The following is a 20,040-nucleotide window of genomic DNA, read 5'->3' on the forward strand; positions in this document are numbered from 1 at the left end:
CAGTGCAAGAGGCGTCACTAAAGTCCCTGGTTCGAATCCAGGCTGTATCACATCCGGCCATGATTGGTAGTCACATAGGGTGGCGCACAATTGGCCCAGCGTCGTCCGGGTTTGGTCGAGGTAGGCTGTCATTATAAATAAGATTTTGTTCTTAACTGACTTGCCCAGTTAAATAAAAGCTACACACACACCACACTGACCAAAAAGTTATTTTGTTGGCATTTACGTATGTCCCCATTACCAATAAAACAATCAAAACCTATTTATTTCACTTACTTGCTGTGCTGTTTTGTTCATTTGTTTAGTCGTTTCATTCTCAACCAGGATTTCTATGGAACGCCGTTTGGGTCTTTGCATGTCAAAAAAGATACACTTAGATTTTTTTATTTTACCTTTATTTAACTAGGCAGGTCAGTTAAGAACAAATTCTTATTTACAATGACGGCCTAGGAACAGTGGGTTAACTGCCTTGTTCAGGGTCAGTACGACAGATTTTTACCTTGTCAGCTCGGGGATTTGATCCAGCAACCTTTCGGTTACTGGCCCAACGCTCTAACCACTAGGCAAGTAACACTATTTGACGTGCCAAATTAGCTTGTTGACCAATCAGGACCTGAATATGACTGCACGTCACATAATAATTTAACGCGTTCATACATTTTTTACGTAGTTATTACACATTGATTACACTATCACTCGTATTTCATATGTCTCAACGATTCATCGATACGTATGCAATGATGCTGGTAAAGTTGTCTCGTGCACCTACAGTGCTGGTCATTTAAAAAAAAAAAGATAGCTAGCTCATGGTTGCAAACAATGTTCTTCCCCAAAAACATAGCAAAACGACACATGTTTCAGTATCTATAGTTAGCTACTATATAGCTAGGTGTCATCATCTTAAATAACCCTAATTTATAACACAGTTCTTATTTGATTAATGGTGGTCGGACCCATCTATGTGAAGCTAGCCACAATAAGGATTAGCGACGATAGTGGACTTTGCGGTTAGCCTTCAAGATAAAAGTATTGAATAATTCTACTACTTTTATTCATTTGCATCACTGTCAATTACATACTTTTTTTTGAAGGCAAACCACAAATTCCACTATTGTGCCTAATCCTTATTGTGGCTAGCTTCACAACACAACTTAGTCCGGTCCAGCCTCACTAGCCAGATGAAGCTAGCTGGCTGCGTATAATGTTAGCTTTGGGCAACAGTGTTTAGTTTTATTTATTTATTTACTTCACGTTTATTTAACCAGGTAGGCCAGTTGAGAACAAGTTCTCATTTACAATTGCGACCTGGCCAAGATAAAGCAAAGCAGTGCAACAAAAACAACAACAGAGTTACACATAAACAAACACAGTCAATAACACAAAATAAAAGAAAAATAGAAAAATCTATGTACAGTGTGTGCAAATGTAGAAGAGTAGGGAGGTAGGCAATAAATAGGCCGTAGAGGTCGAAAATAATTACAATTTAGCATGAATGCTGGAGTGATAGATGTGCAGATGATGATGTGCAAGTAGAGATACTGGGGTGCAAAAGAGAAGGAGGGTAAGTAATAATATGGGGATGAGGTAGTTGGGTGTGCTATTTACAGATTGGCTGTGTACAGGTACAGTGATAGATGAACTGCTCTGACAGCTGATGCTTTTCGTTCCATGCAGCTGATGCAATTCATTCCAGTCATTGGCAGCAGAGAACTGGAAGGAAAGGCGGCCAAAGGAGGTGTTGACTTTGGGGATGACCAGTGCAATATACCTGCTGGAGCGTGTGCTACGGGTGGGTGTTGCTATGGTGAACAGTGAGCTGAGATAAGGCGGGGCTTTACCTAGCAAAGACTTATAGATGACCTGGAGCTAGTGGGTTTGGCGACGGATATGTAGTGAGGGCCAGCCAACGAGAGCATACAGGTCGCAGTGGTGGGTAGTATATGGTGCTTTGGTTATAAAACGGATGGCACTGTGATAGACTACATCCAGTTTGCTGAGTAGAGTGTTGGAGGCTATTTTGTGAATGACATCGCCGAAGTCAAGGATTGGTAGGATAGTCAGTTTTACGAGGGTATGTTTGGCGGCATGAATAAGGAGGCTTTGTTGCGAAGTAGGAAGCCGATTCTAGATTTCATTTTGGATTGGAGATGCTTAATGTGAGTCTGGAAGGAGAGTTTACAGTCTAGCCAGACACCTAGGTATTTGTAGTTGTCCACATATTCTAGGTCAGAACCGTCCAGAGTAGTGATGCTAGTCGGGCGGGAGGGTGCGGGCAGCAATCGGTTGAAGAGCATGCACTTAGTTTTACTAGCATTTAAAAGCAGTTGGAGGTCACTGAAGGAGTGTTGTATGGCGTTGAAGCTCGTTTGGAGGTTTGTTAGCACAGTGTCCAAAGAAGGGCCAGATGTATACAGAATGGTGTCGTCTGCGTAGAGGTGGATCATGAACTGAAGTTCAATTTCAATAGGCGAACAACAAGTGCCAACCTAGCTAATACTTACTTACAAGGATTCCTAAATCTTTGCTAAGAATAATGAAAATGACTGCAGTTTCTACTGGTTATTGTTTTCAGGCTGGTTGTATTGATGCTAGTTAGGTACCAAGCTAAAGCTAGCTACCCCAGAAGTTGCGGTCAAACAAATTATGCTAGACATCGGCCAATACCGAAAAAAATGACATACTATACAAATCACGAGGTTAATTGCTTTCTTAGTTCTATTATTAGGTCCAGCTTAGATAGACACGCACAACAGTCAATCTGATCCCAACTTCTGTCATTGCAAAAGCTCCACTCTAAACACTGTAGAACTTTCTGCTAGTTGGTCTTGCTCCAGAAAATAGAAAGATAGAAGGACAGAGAACGCCTCTAGTCGGCACACATTCAACTGCACCTTCTTTAACTGGCCTCCAGCCCAATATTTATAATAATAATAGTGATAATAATAATAATAACAATATTTATAGGGTCTTAACAGATTGGACAAACTGTTCTTTTGGTTGAATGTTTTTGTTGTTGTGGTAATTGGGTGGGCTGTGGAAGGACTGAACATATTCTTATAAATGGGTTTTAATCAAAGTGCAACCAACATTTCAACATGGGTTTAGGTGTTCGTTGTGTCGTTGACCACTCAGGACAAAGGGATTGCACAACTGGTTTCCCCAGAGATGTTGTCAGTTGCCTGAATCTCTTCCCTGAATTTATTTCAAAAGTCCTCTCTTCTATGCCCAGACAATGCCATGGTGACGGCACAGGGCAGAGATGCCAACATGTGGTGGCGTATTCATGTGTCGCTCAGCTACCCTTTTGGGCCTTTTCCATGACAATGCAACATAAAATGTTACTTATTCTGGTTTCTGCCTCTGCGTGTAACCCAGGGAGAGGCTTTGGTTGAACGTGCAAAGCTATTTTTCAAAACAGACTATGTGCTTCAGTGTGGTATGTTATGTCAACATAGTCACATTTAACCATGATAGTTACATCACCTAAGCTGACATACAGTATTGAGTGTATGGGATAATGCTGATTGAATAGGGTGTTTTAAGGTTATTTGAGTCGAAGACCGTACCCCTAGACTAGAGCTTTTATAGTTACCCCTTATAAGAACTTGACCTTGAGGTGCCCTCCTTCCGGTTAAAATTCCTTTGGCTTGTGAAGCAGTGACAGACAGTTTGCTACACAGGAGAGCTACTCAGGTTTCACTTGTATCATACACAGGCATGCACTGCATACCTATCTACAGATGTAGGATCTTAACCTGCAACAGGGTGATCACATTAACTTTCCTGCAATGCAGAACATTTAAGACTTGTAGTGTATTTGAGGTTTAAAAAGGGTTCTGAAGTTTGTAATTTCTACTTTTACATTTCTGACTTGATTTTCCCTAACATTTTTCGTATCAACCCCTCCAAAAATGTATTGGAATCCACATTATAATAAAAATGTCCTGTTGCCGCAGGATTATTATCCTGCTGTAGCAAACTGGCTCAAATTAAGATCCTACATCTGTACACACACGATTATGTATAGTACCGTATGCATCTGTACAGACTTGATGATCAGTCGTTTGTTGTTCGATCACTAGGCACAGAATGAAATCGGGAAGCAATTGGATAAGGCAAGCTGAAAGTAATCAAATGTAAACGAGCCAATCACAATCTTTGTTGCATTACAGAGTGCATCTGCCGCCTCCACCATGGCTACAAAGCCAGGGGCGGTGTCCGTGACAATGGGTGGTGCCACAGCAAGTGGTGCCACAGCGGGAGGAAGTCCTACTACAGCAGGGACAACACAAAGAGGAACGGCCAAAGTGGCGATGCCAGAGGTAGACTGACTTAGCTGGGTCTTTGGAGATTCCTGTGGGACAACCTTGGCATATTCTGATGTTCTTAACCCCCTTCCCTCATTAACATGGGTGTAGTGTACTCTGTTACATGGAATCTCTCTTATCCCTCTCTTCTCTTCATGCTCACTTTCATCCTCTGAAACACTTCATTCACAGTCTACAGCTGCTTGGGCTCTCTACCATTGACTTCTTCTCAGCTTTACCTATGGTGCATTCAGATATGCTTACTTCAACCTTCACCATGACCGCAAAGAGCTTATTGATTGATTGTGCTATTTTACATGCTGGAGAATAGGATTATGGCTCTTCACTGTCCATTGGAATGGTGCATAAGTGTGTTGTTGCCTCACTTTCTCAACCACATTTCCATAATATGTTCTGCGCCTGCTTCTTGGTTTTGTAGACGGCACTCGTCTCTCCAGCAGGTGCTACTATTATTGACATACCAACACCTGGGACCAAAGGCAGTCCTAAAGACACCCCAAAGGTAACTCAAAACACCCCTCCCCTAAATATAGTTCATGGTTTCATCCTCTGAATCTTGTTGTGTATGTGACTTCTGAATCACGAACACAAAGAGGCTGCTGCCTACATACAGACTCGAATCATTGGCCACTTTAATAAATGGATCACTAGTCGCTTTAAATAATGGTACTTAATTAATGTTTACATATCTTACATTACTCATCTTATATGTATATACTGTATTTTATACCATCTATTGCATCTTGCCTATGCCGCTCGGTCATCACTCATCCATATATTTATATGTACATATTCTTATTTCATCCCTTTAGATTTGTGTGCATTAGGTAGTTGGTGTGGAATTGTTAGATTACTTGTTCGGATTAGTGGCCCACTACTTGAAAGCGGCAGCTCTAGCCTTTAGCTAAATTTGAATGTTGCCTGTAATCCATGGCTTCCGACTGAGATATGTACGTACGATCACTGTGGGGATGACATTGTTGATGCGCTTATTAGTGAAGCCAGTGACTGATGTGGTAAATTTCTCAATGCCATCTGATGAATACCGGAATATATTCCAGTCTGCTAGTGAAACAGTCCTGTAGTTGAACATCGATCGGCCTCATCGGTCCACTTCCGTATTGAGTGTGTGACTGGTACTTCCTGTTTTGAGTTTTTGCTTGTCAACAGGAATCCAGAGGATAGAGTTATTTTCAGATTTGACAAATGGAGGCGATGGAGAGCTTTGTATGCATCTCTGTGTGTGGAGTAAAGTTGATCTAAAGTTTTTATTCGCCTCTAGTTGCACAGGTGACATGCTGGTAGAAATTTTGAAGACAGATTTCAGTTTCCCTGCATTAAAATCACTGGCCACTAAGAGCGCTTCCTCTGGGTGAGAATTTTCTTGTTTTCTTATGGCCCAATACAGCTCGTTGATTGCGGACTTAGTACCAGCATTGGTTTGTGGTGGTAAATAGACAGCTAAGAAAAATATAGATAAAAACTCTTGGTAAATACCATGGTCTACAGCTTATCATGAGGTATTCTAACTCAGGCGAGCAGAACCTTGAGACTTCCTTAATATTAGAGATTGCACACCAGCTGTTGTTAACCACCCCCGAGCTTACCCGGCGCTGCTGTTCTGTCCTGCCGATGTATAGAAAAACCAGCTAGATTTATATTTTCCATGTCCTTGTTCAGCCATGACTCAGTGAAACGTAGGATATTACAGTTCTTCAGATCACATTGATAGGATAGTCTCGAACAGAGCTCATCCAGTTTATTCTCCAGTGATTGCTTGTTCGCCAATAGAACGGATGGTAGAAGCGGTTTAACCAGTCGCCAACGTAGTCTTGTCAAGTATCCCGCACGCCGGCCTCTCACCTCTTCCTCTTCCGAGTGTCGGGGATTTGGGCCTGGTCTGGGATGAGCAGTATGTCTTTTACCTCCTTTTTTTAATTTTCTTTTTTTACCTTTATTTAACCAGGTAGGCTAGTTGAGAACAAGTTCTCATTTACAACTGCGACCTGGCCAAGATAAAGCATAGCAGTGTGAACAGACAACAACACAGAGTTACACATGGAGTAAACAATAAACAAGTCAATAACACAGTAGGGAAAAAAAGAAAAAAAGAGTCTATGTACATTGTGTGCAAAAGGCATGAGGAGGTAGGCAATAAATAGGCCATAGGAGCGAATAATTACAATTTAGCAGATTAACACTGGAGTGATAAATCATCAGATGATCATGTGCAAGTAGAGATACTGGTGTGCAAAAGAGCAGAAAAGTAAATAAATAAAAACAGTAAGGGGATGAGGTAGGTAAATTGGGTGGGCTGTTTACAGATGGACTATGTACAGCTGCAGCGGTCGGTTAGCTGCTCAGATAGCAGCTATTAATTGAAGTAAAAAGCCTCATCCAAATCGAAGTTAGTGATCGCTGTTTTGATGTCCAGAAGCTCTTTTTTGGTAATTGGAAACGATAGTGGAAACATTATGTACAAAAAAAAGAAAGATAAGCTAAAAAAAAACTAAAAAACGCACAATTGGTCAGGAGCCTGTAAAACGGCTGCTATTCCCTCCAGCGCCATTCTTTTGAGGAAAAAGAAACTGTATTTGTATGTATGTGTGTCTTTTGGAGGGGTAGGGTTAAAAGCAGAAGTCAAATTTCAATTAGACCTCGTGTGCAATTGACCAAAAAAGTAATCTTAATCTTAGGAGAAGGAAATGCTAAACTGATCCTAGATCAGTGTCCAGGGCCAACTTGACCCTACTTTACATTTTTACAACCCCTGCACCTCACCCACACTGGACCCCTTTTACCTTTACATAATTGAATTTAAGGAATGTGTAACAACGGTTAATGTAAGTAATAACACCGGTTAATGATTTATTTTCATGTAATGAAGCATGTAATGAATGTAATGAAGCCGGTTAATAACTTGCTGGATAACGTAAAAAAAAGAAGACGTTTTTTCATCTAATAAATGATTAGGTTATACGGTGGTTATTACACTGTCAGGTGAGTCAACTTTTTAAATGAATACCTTCAATAATCATGTAATAACATACCAAAATCAATTTTGATTGACTTCCCTGAATTCGATGCACAAACCACCAACCACCGGCAATTACAAACATCGACAAACTCAAGCACATCATACAGTCACCCTCACAAGCACACATTGAAATGTGCCCACACCACATAGACATATACACACACACTACAGTGTGTGACAGTTTAAAAAAAACTTGTTCTATGTGATATACTGAATGTGAAGTTATTACATTAATCAGTGTTTTTACGTTAACCGTTGTTCCATTGTGTCAATACATTGAATTTGCTCTGTTTCTGTTGTATACATTGAGTATTATCTCATCCTTGATTGTAGCCGGCACCCATGCACCCAGCCAAAGCTACACCTCCTACCACGGGAGGAGGCAATATTGTAGGGGAGGCGACAACTCCATGGAAAGCTGAAGTACCAAAGCTTCAAGAGTCTCTGAAACAGACAGCCAAGGTAGCTGGCAGACAGTCGAGAAGTGTGGGGCCTCTCTCTTTGGATCTTTATTCTTTACCTGACCTGGCTCTCTTTACGCTCACTTCCCCATTCAACACACTCTTCCTGGGTCATTATTCCATGTGTTATGTCTTCCTCATCTCTCCCGTGATCTTGAGGTTTTAGTCATTCTTCCACCCCTTGGTATTCTATCTTCCTCTTCTCTCTGCCGATATATTTCAACACATATCTCTGCTTTGGACTTCCTTACTTCTGGCCTAGAGGTGTCTGTGTGTCTAAGTGGGAAGTGGACAGACACTCTTACTCTTAAGCTTACTCTTACGAGTCTTCCCAGCATGCCCACATTTGTGGTACGCTCAACACGTCAAGACAAACCATGTCTGCCTTGTCTGTCACATCTGTTGTCACCACAGAAAAGCCACAATATATTTCCACTTTTTCTTCTGGTTGCATCACACCATATATAGTATTGCTTCTGGGTTTGTTTACCTGGTTTAGGTTGACAGGGTTTGTTTACCTGGTTTAGGTTGATGGGGTTTGTTTACCTGGTTTAGGTTGACAGGGTTTGTTTACCTGGTTTAGGTTGACAGGGTTTGTTTACCTGGTTTAGGTTGACAGGGTTTGTTTACCTGGTTTAGGTTGACAGGGTTTGTTTACCTGGTTTAGGTTGATGGGGTTTGTTTACCTGGTTTAGGTTGACAGGGTTTGTTTACCTGGTTTAGGTTGATGGGATTTGTTTACCTTCCTATTACTCTACTAAACTGTGACAACAAATTCTGGTCAGGTACTTCTCTTCTCACGGCGCCTTTCCTTTCCATTACCAATGACAGACAAGCTGCTAACTATCATCCTATCACTCTACTAGACTGTGACTGTGAGATTATGCGCAGCACTCTGAACTCTTCTCTGCACCTCGTCTAATGGCTTGAACCATATGCGTTTATAGAGTGTGCCCACCACATCAAGCAAAGTTGACATGGCTAAAAAGGATCCTGCTCAGTTGGTTACGGCCGTTGCTGCACCAGCTGCCGCAGCTGGAAATGCCTCTCTGAAGGGGCCACAGACTAAGGTAGACTCCAGTTTACTTTGGTGTATTAACCACGCTACAGTACAAGGCTCTTGAGGGTGGGGCTATCCCTGGGGTTAAGGGGCTATCATTGATCACTAGTTTGTGTCATCGTCATTCTTTCACTGTTTTCACACAATGTATCCAAGATCATGAATTAACACAGTGACACAGTAACAGGGACTCGGAAACAGTGAAGGATGTCTATATAACCATTTTACATTTTAGCCATTTAGCAGACGCTCTTATCCAGAGCGACTTACAGGAGCAATTAGAATTAAGTGCCTTGCTCAAGGGCACATCGACAGATGTTTCACCTAGTCGGCTCAGGGATTCGAATTAGCAACCTTTTGTTACTGGCTCAACGTTATTAACCGCTAGGCTACCTGCCACCTGCTTTACCATTCTGCAATTGTATTTGACTACAGGAGAATAAAGAAGAAACCTGCATACTGCTCTGACGAAGGCCTTGAGGCTGATGCGTAAAAGCTTAATAAAGAGCAGTGATACTATGAAGAGCAGTGTGCGGGTTTCTTCTTTTTTCTCATGTTATTCAATTGTTACAATGCACCTGCAACAAAGATAGCTCAGATGTGCAAGTGCCTTTTGAAATGTAACTACATGAGGAAGAGGGTGCTCTTGTTCCTGCATGAGTACTACCTATGTGGGTTTGGTTGAATTGAGCCCACAGCCATCCAGAAGCTCAGTTGGGTATAGGAGCTGAGCAGTATCACAGATACTAGTGTTGTATTCACTAACCTCTCCTGCTCTGGGTTACAGGTACAGGTGGAAGTAGTTCCCCCAGGAGCTATGGCAGCCAAAGAGGTAAATCATCCATATATCTTTTCTCTATGTGGGTTTGATATTGCACTAAAATGATTGGCATGGAGTTGCATTGCTCGATGTTTGAGTTTTGTTGCATCATGTGTAGGAGCTTGCTGTGGACCCGTTCGATGCCCTGGCTGATTCCTTACCCTCATCAGAGTCTTTCGCCCCTGCAGCCCATGTATACACCGGGCCAGAGGTGATAGAGGTACAGAACCTTCACAGAGTGTGTGTGTGTGTGCACAGTGCAATTTCGATTGGGTTGTGTGTGTGCATCCGGTCACCATGTAAAACACTGTGTGTTGTTGTATATGTCACACAGCATGGATTGACCTCAAAGAAGGGCGTGATATGTGGGGGGAAAGACTGCCCACTGCCCCCAGGATACCGATTTGAAGACATGGTCAGTCTTTAAATCACCCTCCTCCTCCAGTGTTCTTCCTCTTCATCATCATCACTTCTGCAACTTAATCCAACCCTCAGCCTTCTGCTGTTAGAGCGCTTTGAGTTTGCATGTATCTTTAGCTTTGTGTTGCAGTACTCCCTTTGACATGACACATTTGACTGGAACCCCTTGGTTATCAGTAATTCCAACAGAGAGATGCACCCCATCCAGAAACAACCCCTAGACCCTGTCCTATCCCCTGGACACTTGTGTTAATCTGAGAGGAATGGATAGGTGTTAGCAATATGGACACATTTTCACCAAGCTGATCAGATGAAAAGATGGAGTTACTACCATATCTATCTTTTTTCCCAGATTTATATGATGGACTAGGGTTTGTTTCTGGACAATGCCAAAAAAGCCTGTATATAGTTACCACACTTTAATATTCTTTTGTCAGAACATGATCAGATTTTATTTAAACCTAGGCTTACTCAATTAGAATATATAATTAATGCATTTTTATTACATTGAATTACAATGTTAAATTACATTTTCATAGGCCCCAGTTGCAGATGTCAAGCCAAAAGATGTCCCGGTAAGTCATTGTATTTACTGCTAGGGAGTATGCTGGGGAGAAATGTTGAGCTATTGACTTTCTCCTCTCAATCTTTCTCACATACCCACATACTAATGCATGTGCATCCACACACACACTAAAGGAACTGAACAAACCATAGGTATGTTGTCAAAAGTGAGTTGTCTAAAGTTGCACATTTGGTTATAAAGCGTGTTTTTATTACATTTACATTTTAGTACGCTTCAGGGATTTGAACCAGCAACCAGCAACCTGGCCCAATGCTCTTAACCACTAGGCTTCCTGCCAAATCTGATGTTTTGTAAAGAGATTCTGCTCGGAGTCCTTTGCGGAGTTCTTTGTTGTGATTTTAGATTCTAGGAAATGTGATTGGTGGGTGTGTCTGTTCTTTTTCTCCTGGTCTCTTTTAAATGGTTGGAGTTATTTTGACACGCCCTCTAGTGGTGCAGTTGAAGACAAACCTGTTACTGTAATGCTTTGTGTATAACTGAGGTTATTTGTTTGCTTGTTTGTTTACTTGTATCAGAAACCCATGAGCACAGATGAGGCTCTGGACTCCCTGTCCTTTGGGTTCACAACCTCTATGGCTCCCATCCCTCAGAAACAGGAGAAGGTGAGACTTTGCACTATTAACAGGTTATAATCACTTATAAATCAATTTGAGCCCTGTTCCCTAAAACATGCATAACGTTACAGAATGATTATTAGTCCCATAGTCTTTTGGGTGAGATTGAGGTCCTGACCAGTGATACTGTAAATAAGAAGTGAGATGTCATTATAACCCAATGTATTTCATCTGTTGACAGAAAGTGGAAGACTTGGGTGCCATTGATGCCTTGTCTGCTGGCTTCTCAAACTTTGCTCCACCTCCACCTGCTCCCATCAAGGTAAACAAAGACTGATAATATTGTTCTTCATCCCTTCATCGTAAAACTGTCATTAGCATGAGATGGTAAACTGTTATGAGAACCAATGTCAAGTTGTGTCAACTGACATCACACAGTCATAATGACACATAGCACAATGTAGGCTACCTTGTGGGACAGCTAACTTCCTAGCCACCTACTGCTTATCATGTCATGACATATTTATGATGCTTACAAAATGACCATGGCATATAATTTTAACACAGTGTCAGCTGTAATAGCTTTTGACAACTGATGTGTCATACTAACGTTCTGTAAAGACAGCTTTCTAGTGAAGGCTTGAAATGAGCTTTCCCCTGTTCCTCACAACTAGAACCTAAGAAACAGTATTTAACAAACCAAATAATCTTTCTCTTCTTCTTCCAGAAATCTGAAGAGTTTAAGTCTGCGCCTGTGACCAAGTCTCCTGCTCCCCCCGTTGACAAGAAAGCTAAGGTGGAAAAGGTAAATAACACCAAAGAAAGCAGGTCCTACATCCTGCATGACTACATAACATAAGCCATGCATGAAACGAAATAAACAGTGACAAACGCTTATGTCCAGTGTTAAACTGGGATGTCCAATGTTGCAGCTGACGCTGTGCTACTGTTGTGTTGAGTAATTTGTCATCAAAAAAGCTATATTCATGCAAATAGACAACAAACTCTTCAGCTATTCTATGTTATATTTATGTTGGGTTGTGAAGCTGTTATCTATTGACTTGTGTTTGTGTTTCAGTTTGCTGATGACTTCTCTCTGATGTCAGGATTGGACTCCCCACTGGACACCAAGCCCAAGACAGATGAGGTTTGTCATATGAGGGCTACAGTTTCTAGGTTGAAGGGGTTTGTTTATCTGGTTTAGGATGATGGGGTTTGTTTATCTGGTTTAGGTTGATGGGGTTTGTTTACCTTCCTATTACTCTACTAAACTGCGACAAAAAATTCTGGTCAGGTACTTCTCTTCTCACTGCGCCTTTCCTTTCCATTACCAATGACAGACAAGCTGCTAACTATCATCCTATCACTCTACTAGACTGTGACTGTGAGATTATGCGCAGCACTCTGAACTCTTCTCTGCACCTCGTCTAATGGCTTGAACCATATGCGTTTATAGAGTGTGCCCACCACATCAAGCAAAGTTGACATGGCTAAAAAGGATCCTGCTAAGTTGGTTACGGCCGTTGCTGCACCAGCTGCCGCAGCTGGAAATGCCTCTCTGAAGGGGCCACAGACTAAGGTAGACTCCAGTTTAATTTGGTGTATTAACCACGCTACAGTACAAGGCTCTTGAGGGTGGGGCTATCCCTGGGGTTAAGGGGCTATCATTGATCACTAGTTTGTGTCATTGTCATTCTTTCACTGTTTTCACACAATGTATCCAAGATCATGAATTAACAGTGGCACAGTAGCAGAGACTCACAGTGCATTGGACGCAGTGAAGGATGTCTACTGTACCATTTTAGCCATTTTTATGAAAATAAGGTATTTCTGTTTTATTTTTTAGAAATTAGCAACAAAAAAAAAACTTGTTTTCACTTTGACATTATGGGGTATTGTGTGTAGATTGATAAGGGGGGGAATTATGTAATCCATTTTAGAATAAGGCTGTAACGTAACAAAATGTGGAAGAAGGGAAGGGGTCTGAATACTTTCCGAATGCACTGTATATAGTGTATAAGCCTTCCACAACCATAAGACCAACTAATAATTGAATTATTTATCAAAATAGTTTAACCTGCTTTTTTTGCTATAATTACTGATCTGGCTTTCAAGTCTGTCTGTGAAAATGTATTTTTTTGTTAGAAATGTAACTAGAACCAAGCATAATGCACATTCACTAATAATGACTAACTTCTTGTAGTAGACATTAGGCTATATAAAATTTGCGCAGGTCTCAATATCTAATCTTTAACTAATATTTTATCTTTCAAGTTTAGCCAGCTTGGAACTATTTGCTAGGTAACAAGGTTGAATTGTTATGAACACACCCTTTTGTTTGTCTCCAGCTTTTTTTAAAGCATGTTAACCTGTCCACTTTGTTCAGATGTTGAATTCAAGTGGTCTACCTTATTTCTCAGAATGAGAACGAATTGCCAATTCCGTATATAATAGTTTTTAATGCTTATTGCACATTTATAAAACACTGACGAGACAGCGAGTACAACAGAATTTCGCTAAAATGCTGCTAGCGGTACCCAATGGGCGCGCTCAATCAATTTATTTCATACTCTAGTTTTAGACGTGTCGGCTCTGGGCGCAATTGAGTAGTTGAGACATAAAAAGGATATCGTTAGAAAAGTTAACTTATCCCCTATTACAGTAAAATAATGTTTCAATGTGTTTTGGTGTCCATATGACCGATTCTGTTGCACCAAAACTAAAATGCAAATAGCGAGTTGAAACCGCTTGTCAGAGAGGAAGATGTGATCTCTCAACTTTGTTGGCGTGAGAGGGCAGGTGTGTAAATCATAGAGGTAGAGGCAAAGCGAAAGGTTTCACTCTCGCTGAAATCTGTCCAAAATAAGCCCAATCAATGCGTTTCTATCGGTTTATTTTGGACCTAAGCTTGTTAGGACGGAGACGTGTATCTCTTCATTATATCTAGACCTCTCGTGTAAATGGGGAGGTGCACACCGCACAGAAGGAGCGAAAGAGACGAGACCAAAAATAAAACACGAGAACAAGCGGAAGTAAACGCTCTTAAAAACGATAAATAACAACCTCGATCCTTGCGGTACAGGCATTTGGAATATCGCGCAAGAACATCAATTCGAAATAATCGAATGAATTCAATATATCGCCCAGCCCTAAAGTGAGATGTCATTATAACCCGATAATATTTAATCTGTTGACAGAAAGTTGAGGATTTCGCTTCTGTTGATGCCTTGTCTGCTGGCTTTTCCAACTTTGCTCCACCTCCACCCGCTCCCATCAAGGTAAACAAAGACTGATAATATTGTTCTTCAAACCTTCATCGTAGAACTGTCATTAGCATGAGATGGTAAACTGTTATGAGAACCAATGTCAACTGACATAGCACAGTCATAATGACACAGCGCAATGTAGCCTAGCTTGTTGGACAGCTAACTTGCTAGCCACCTACTGCTAATGCTAATGACATGTTGTATTTATGATACATACAAGATGACCATGACATATATAATTTTAACACAGTGTCAGCTGTAATAGCTTTTGACAACTGATGTGTCATACTAACGTTCTGTAAAGACAGCTTTCTAGTGAAGGCTTGAAATGAGCTTTCCCCTGTTCCTCTCAACTAGAACCTAAGAAACAGTATTTAACAAACCAAATAATCTTTCTCTTCTTCTTCCAGAAATCTGAAGAGTTTAAGTCTGCGCCTGTGACCAAGTCTCCTGCTCCCCCCGTTGACAAGAAAGCTAAGGTGGAAAAGGTAAATAACACCAAAGAAAGCAGGTCCTACATCCTGCATGACTACATAACATAAGCCATGCATGAAACGAAATAAACAGTGACAAACGCTTATGTCCAGTGTTAAACTGGGATGTCCAATGTTGCAGCTGACGCTGTGCTACTGTTGTGTTGAGTAATTTGTCATCAAAAAAGCTATATTCATGCAAATAGACAACAAACTCTTCAGCTATTCTATGTTATATTTATGTTGGGTTGTGAAGCTGTTATCTATTGACTTGTGTTTGTGTTTCAGTTTGCTGATGACTTCTCTCTGATGTCAGGATTGGACTCCCCACTGGACACCAAGCCCAAGACAGATGAGGTTTGTCATATGAGGGCTACAGTTTCTAGGTTGAAGGGGTTTGTTTATCTGGTTTAGGATGATGGGGTTTGTTTATCTGGTTTAGGTTGATGGGGTTTGTTTACCTTCCTATTACTCTACTAAACTGCGACAAAAAATTCTGGTCAGGTACTTCTCTTCTCACTGCGCCTTTCCATTACCAATGACAGACAAGCTGCTAACTATCATCCTATCACTCCACTAGACTGTGACTGTGAGATTATGCGCAGCACTCTGAACTCTTCTCTGCACCTCGTCTAATGGCTTGAACCATATGCGTTTATAGAGTGTGCCCACCACATCAATCAAAGTTGACATGGCTAAAAAGGATCCTGCTAAGTTGGTTACGGCTGTTGCTGCACCAGCTGCCGCGGCTGGAGATGCCTCTCTGAAGGGGCCACAGACTAAGGTAGACTCCAGTTTACGTTGGTGTATTAACCACGCTACAGTACAAGGCTCTTGAGGGTGGGGCTATCCCTGGGGTTAAGGGGCTATCATTGATCACTAGTTTGTGTCATTGTCATTCTTTCACTGTTTTCACACAATGTATCCAAGATCATGAATTGACACAGTAACAGAGACTCACAGTGCATTGGATGCAGTGAAGGATGTTTACTGTACCATTTTACATTTTAGCCATTTAGCAGACGCTCTTATCCAGAGCGACTTACAGGAGCAATTCGAGTTAAGTACCTTGCTCAATGGCACATTGACAGATTGTTCACCTAGTTGGCTCAGGGATTCGAATCAGCAACCTTTCGGTTACTGGCCCAAAGCTCTTAACCGCTCGGCTACCTGCCACCTGCTTTACCATTCTGCAATTTTGTTTGACTACATGAGGAAGAGGGTGCTCTTGTTCCTGCATGAGTACTACCTATGTGGGTTTGATCGAATTGAGCCCACAGCCATCCAGAAGCTCAGTTGGGTATAGGAGCTGAGCAGTATCACAGATAGTAGCCTAGTGTTGTATTCACTAACCTCTCCTGCTCTGGGTTACAGGTACAGGTGGAAGTAGTTCCCCCAGGAGCTATGGCAGCCAAAGAGGTAAATCATCTCTCTCTTTTCTCTCTATTATTAGTTATTACATTTACCAATTTTATTACATTAAACATCTACATTTATTACATTTAGATACGTTTTTACATTAACAAGTGTTATTGCATTAACCGTTGTTACAGGGTGTCAGTACATTGAATTTGCTCTGTTTCTGTTGTATACATTGAGTATTATCTCATCCTTGATTGTAGCCGGCACCCATGCACCCAGCCAAAGCTACACCTCCTACCACGGGAGGAGGCAATATTGTAGGGGAGGCGACAACTCCATGGAAAGCTGAAGTACCAAAGCTTCAAGAGTCTCTGAAACAGACAGCCAAGGTAGATTGCAGACAGTCGAGAAGTGTGGGGCCTCTCTCTTTGGATCTTTATTCTTTACCTGACCTGGCTCTCTTTACGCTCACTTCCCCATTCAACACACTCTTCCTGGGTCATTATTCCATGTGTTATGTCTTCCTCATCTCTCCCGTGATCTTGAGGTTTTAGTCATTCTTCCACCCCTTGGTATTCTATCTTCCTCTTCTCTCTGCCGATATATTTCAACACATATCTCTGCTTTGGACTTCCTTACTTCTGGCCTAGAGGTGTCTGTGTGTCTAAGTGGGAAGTGGACAGACACTCTTACTCTTAAGCTTACTCTTAAGAGTCTTCCCAGCATGCCCACATTTGTGGTACGCTCACCACGTCAAGACAAACCATGTCTGCCTTGTCTCTCACATCTGTTGTCACCACAGAAAAGCCACAATATATTTCCACTTTTTCTTCTGGTTGCATCACACCATATATAGTATTGCTTCTGGGTTTGTTTACCTGGTTTAGGTTGACAGGGTTTGTTTACCTGGTTTAGGTTGACAGGGTTTGTTTACCTGGTTTAGGTTGACAGGGTTTGTTTACCTGGTTTAGGTTGATGGGGTTTGTTTACCTGGTTTAGGTTGACAGGGTTTGTTTACCTGGTTTAGGTTGATGGGATTTGTTTACCTTCCTATTACTCTACTAAACTGTGACAACAAATTCTGGTCAGGTACTTCTCTTCTCACGGCGCCTTTCCTTTCCATTACCAATGACAGACAAGCTGCTAACTATCATCCTATCACTCTACTAGACTGTGACTGTGAGATTATGCGCAGCACTCTGAACTCTTCTCTGCACCTCGTCTAATGGCTTGAACCATATGCGTTTATAGAGTGTGCCCACCACATCAAGCAAAGTTGACATGGCTAAAAAGGATCCTGCTCAGTTGGTTACGGCCGTTGCTGCACCAGCTGCCGCAGCTGGAAATGCCTCTCTGAAGGGGCCACAGACTAAGGTAGACTCCAGTTTACTTTGGTGTATTAACCACGCTACAGTACAAGGCTCTTGAGGGTGGGGCTATCCCTGGGGTTAAGGGGCTATCATTGATCACTAGTTTGTGTCATCGTCATTCTTTCACTGTTTTCACACAATGTATCCAAGATCATGAATTAACACAGTGACACAGTAACAGGGACTCGGAAACAGTGAAGGATGTCTATATAACCATTTTACATTTTAGCCATTTAGCAGACGCTCTTATCCAGAGCGACTTACAGGAGCAATTAGAATTAAGTGCCTTGCTCAAGGGCACATCGACAGATGTTTCACCTAGTCGGCTCAGGGATTCGAATTAGCAACCTTTTGTTACTGGCTCAACGTTATTAACCGCTAGGCTACCTGCCACCTGCTTTACCATTCTGCAATTGTATTTGACTACAGGAGAATAAAGAAGAAACCTGCATACTGCTCTGACGAAGGCCTTGAGGCTGATGCGTAAAAGCTTAATAAAGAGCAGTGATACTATGAAGAGCAGTGTGCGGGTTTCTTCTTTTTTCTCATGTTATTCAATTGTTACAATGCACCTGCAACAAAGATAGCTCAGATGTGCAAGTGCCTTTTGAAATGTAACTACATGAGGAAGAGGGTGCTCTTGTTCCTGCATGAGTACTACCTATGTGGGTTTGGTTGAATTGAGCCCACAGCCATCCAGAAGCTCAGTTGGGTATAGGAGCTGAGCAGTATCACAGATACTAGTGTTGTATTCACTAACCTCTCCTGCTCTGGGTTACAGGTACAGGTGGAAGTAGTTCCCCCAGGAGCTATGGCAGCCAAAGAGGTAAATCATCCATATATCTTTTCTCTATGTGGGTTTGATATTGCACTAAAATGATTGGCATGGAGTTGCATTGCTCGATGTTTGAGTTTTGTTGCATCATGTGTAGGAGCTTGCTGTGGACCCGTTCGATGCCCTGGCTGATTCCTTACCCTCATCAGAGTCTTTCGCCCCTGCAGCCCATGTATACACCGGGCCAGAGGTGATAGAGGTACAGAACCTTCACAGAGTGTGTGTGTGTGTGCACAGTGCAATTTCGATTGGGTTGTGTGTGTGCATCCGGTCACCATGTAAAACACTGTGTGTTGTTGTATATGTCACACAGCATGGATTGACCTCAAAGAAGGGAGTGATATGTGGGGGGAAAGACTGCCCACTGCCCCCAGGATACCGATTTGAAGACATGGTCAGTCTTTAAATCACCCTCCTCCTCCAGTGTTCTTCCTCTTCATCATCATCACTTCTGCAACTTAATCCAACCCTCAGCCTTCTGCTGTTAGAGCGCTTTGAGTTTGCATGTATCTTTAGCTTTGTGTTGCAGTACTCCCTTTGACATGACACATTTGACTGGAACCCCTTGGTTATCAGTAATTCCAACAGAGAGATGCACCCCATCCAGAAACAACCCCTAGACCCTGTCCTATCCCCTGGACACTTGTGTTAATCTGAGAGGAATGGATAGGTGTTAGCAATATGGACACATTTTCACCAAGCTGATCAGATGACAAGATGGAGTTACTACCATATCTATCTTTTTTCCCAGATTTATATGATGGACTAGGGTTTGTTTCTGGACAATGCCAAAAAAGCCTGTATATAGTTACCACACTTTAATATTCTTTTGTCATTCTTTTGTCAGAACATGATCAGATTTTATTTAAACCTAGGCTTACTCAATTAGAATATATAATTAATGCATTTTTATTACATTGAATTACAATGTTAAATTACATTTTCATAGGCCCCAGTTGCAGATGTCAAGCCAAAAGATGTCCCGGTAAGTCATTGTATTTACTGCTAGGGAGTATGCTGGGGAGAAATGTTGAGATATTGACTTTCTCCTCTCAATCTTTCTCACATACCCACATACTAATGCATGTGAATCCACACACACACTAAAGGAACTGAACAAACCATAGGTCATCCCATGGTCTCTGCTGACAGTTTTGGGTACCTCTACAATGTGGAATGTTGCTTTGCACTGTGGGGTGTTGGCTCTGCAAGTAACATTAGACCCACCTCAACCAGCTGGCTCTAGTTCTGCTAAACCCATCCTTTATAAACACACCCACACACTAACAACAGATAAATAGTCAACACACAATCACTCATTACTCCACGCCTATTCACTTATACACACCTACACACACATTCACCCTCTGGGCCACACCTTGTTTTGTACTGCAGTTCTCTGTGTAGTATACCTCTGCTTCTAAGAGCTTGTTAGGACAGGAGGCAAACTCTTTTACCCCTGAACTAT

At 41.8% G+C, this 20,040-nt stretch overlaps 1 protein-coding gene across 18 annotated transcripts in view; it reads left to right on the forward strand.

Annotated features, from left to right (window-relative positions):
• The window catches only part of cast (calpastatin), a 57,168-nt gene that overhangs the window by 24,446 nt on the left and 12,682 nt on the right, over positions 1-20,040 (forward strand). For 7 of the 18 annotated variants that reach the window (XM_039016339.1, XM_039016343.1, XM_039016353.1 and 4 more), the window contains exons 3-26: positions 4,173-4,322; positions 4,747-4,830; positions 7,699-7,827; positions 8,774-8,896; positions 9,674-9,718; positions 9,825-9,926; positions 10,041-10,121; positions 10,666-10,701; positions 11,228-11,314; positions 11,508-11,588; positions 11,994-12,071; positions 12,345-12,413; positions 12,723-12,845; positions 14,464-14,544; positions 14,943-15,020; positions 15,294-15,362; positions 15,667-15,789; positions 16,380-16,424; positions 16,628-16,756; positions 17,619-17,741; positions 18,519-18,563; positions 18,670-18,771; positions 18,886-18,966; positions 19,522-19,557. In XM_039016339.1, the coding sequence (XP_038872267.1) occupies positions 4,173-4,322; positions 4,747-4,830; positions 7,699-7,827; positions 8,774-8,896; positions 9,674-9,718; positions 9,825-9,926; positions 10,041-10,121; positions 10,666-10,701; positions 11,228-11,314; positions 11,508-11,588; positions 11,994-12,071; positions 12,345-12,413; positions 12,723-12,845; positions 14,464-14,544; positions 14,943-15,020; positions 15,294-15,362; positions 15,667-15,789; positions 16,380-16,424; positions 16,628-16,756; positions 17,619-17,741; positions 18,519-18,563; positions 18,670-18,771; positions 18,886-18,966; positions 19,522-19,557 (2,100 nt within the window). The remainder of the gene's footprint in view (positions 1-4,172; positions 4,323-4,746; positions 4,831-7,698; positions 7,828-8,773; positions 8,897-9,673; positions 9,719-9,824; positions 9,927-10,040; positions 10,122-10,665; positions 10,702-11,227; positions 11,315-11,507; positions 11,589-11,993; positions 12,072-12,344; positions 12,414-12,722; positions 12,846-14,463; positions 14,545-14,942; positions 15,021-15,293; positions 15,363-15,666; positions 15,790-16,379; positions 16,425-16,627; positions 16,757-17,618; positions 17,742-18,518; positions 18,564-18,669; positions 18,772-18,885; positions 18,967-19,521; positions 19,558-20,040) is intronic. The other 11 variants (XM_039016356.1, XM_039016357.1, XM_039016344.1 and 8 more) reach the window with 10 other exon arrangements.

Source organism: Salvelinus namaycush, chromosome 20, assembly GCF_016432855.1.
Source record: "Salvelinus namaycush isolate Seneca chromosome 20, SaNama_1.0, whole genome shotgun sequence".
In the NCBI taxonomy this organism is placed as follows: Eukaryota; Metazoa; Chordata; class Actinopteri; order Salmoniformes; family Salmonidae; genus Salvelinus; species Salvelinus namaycush.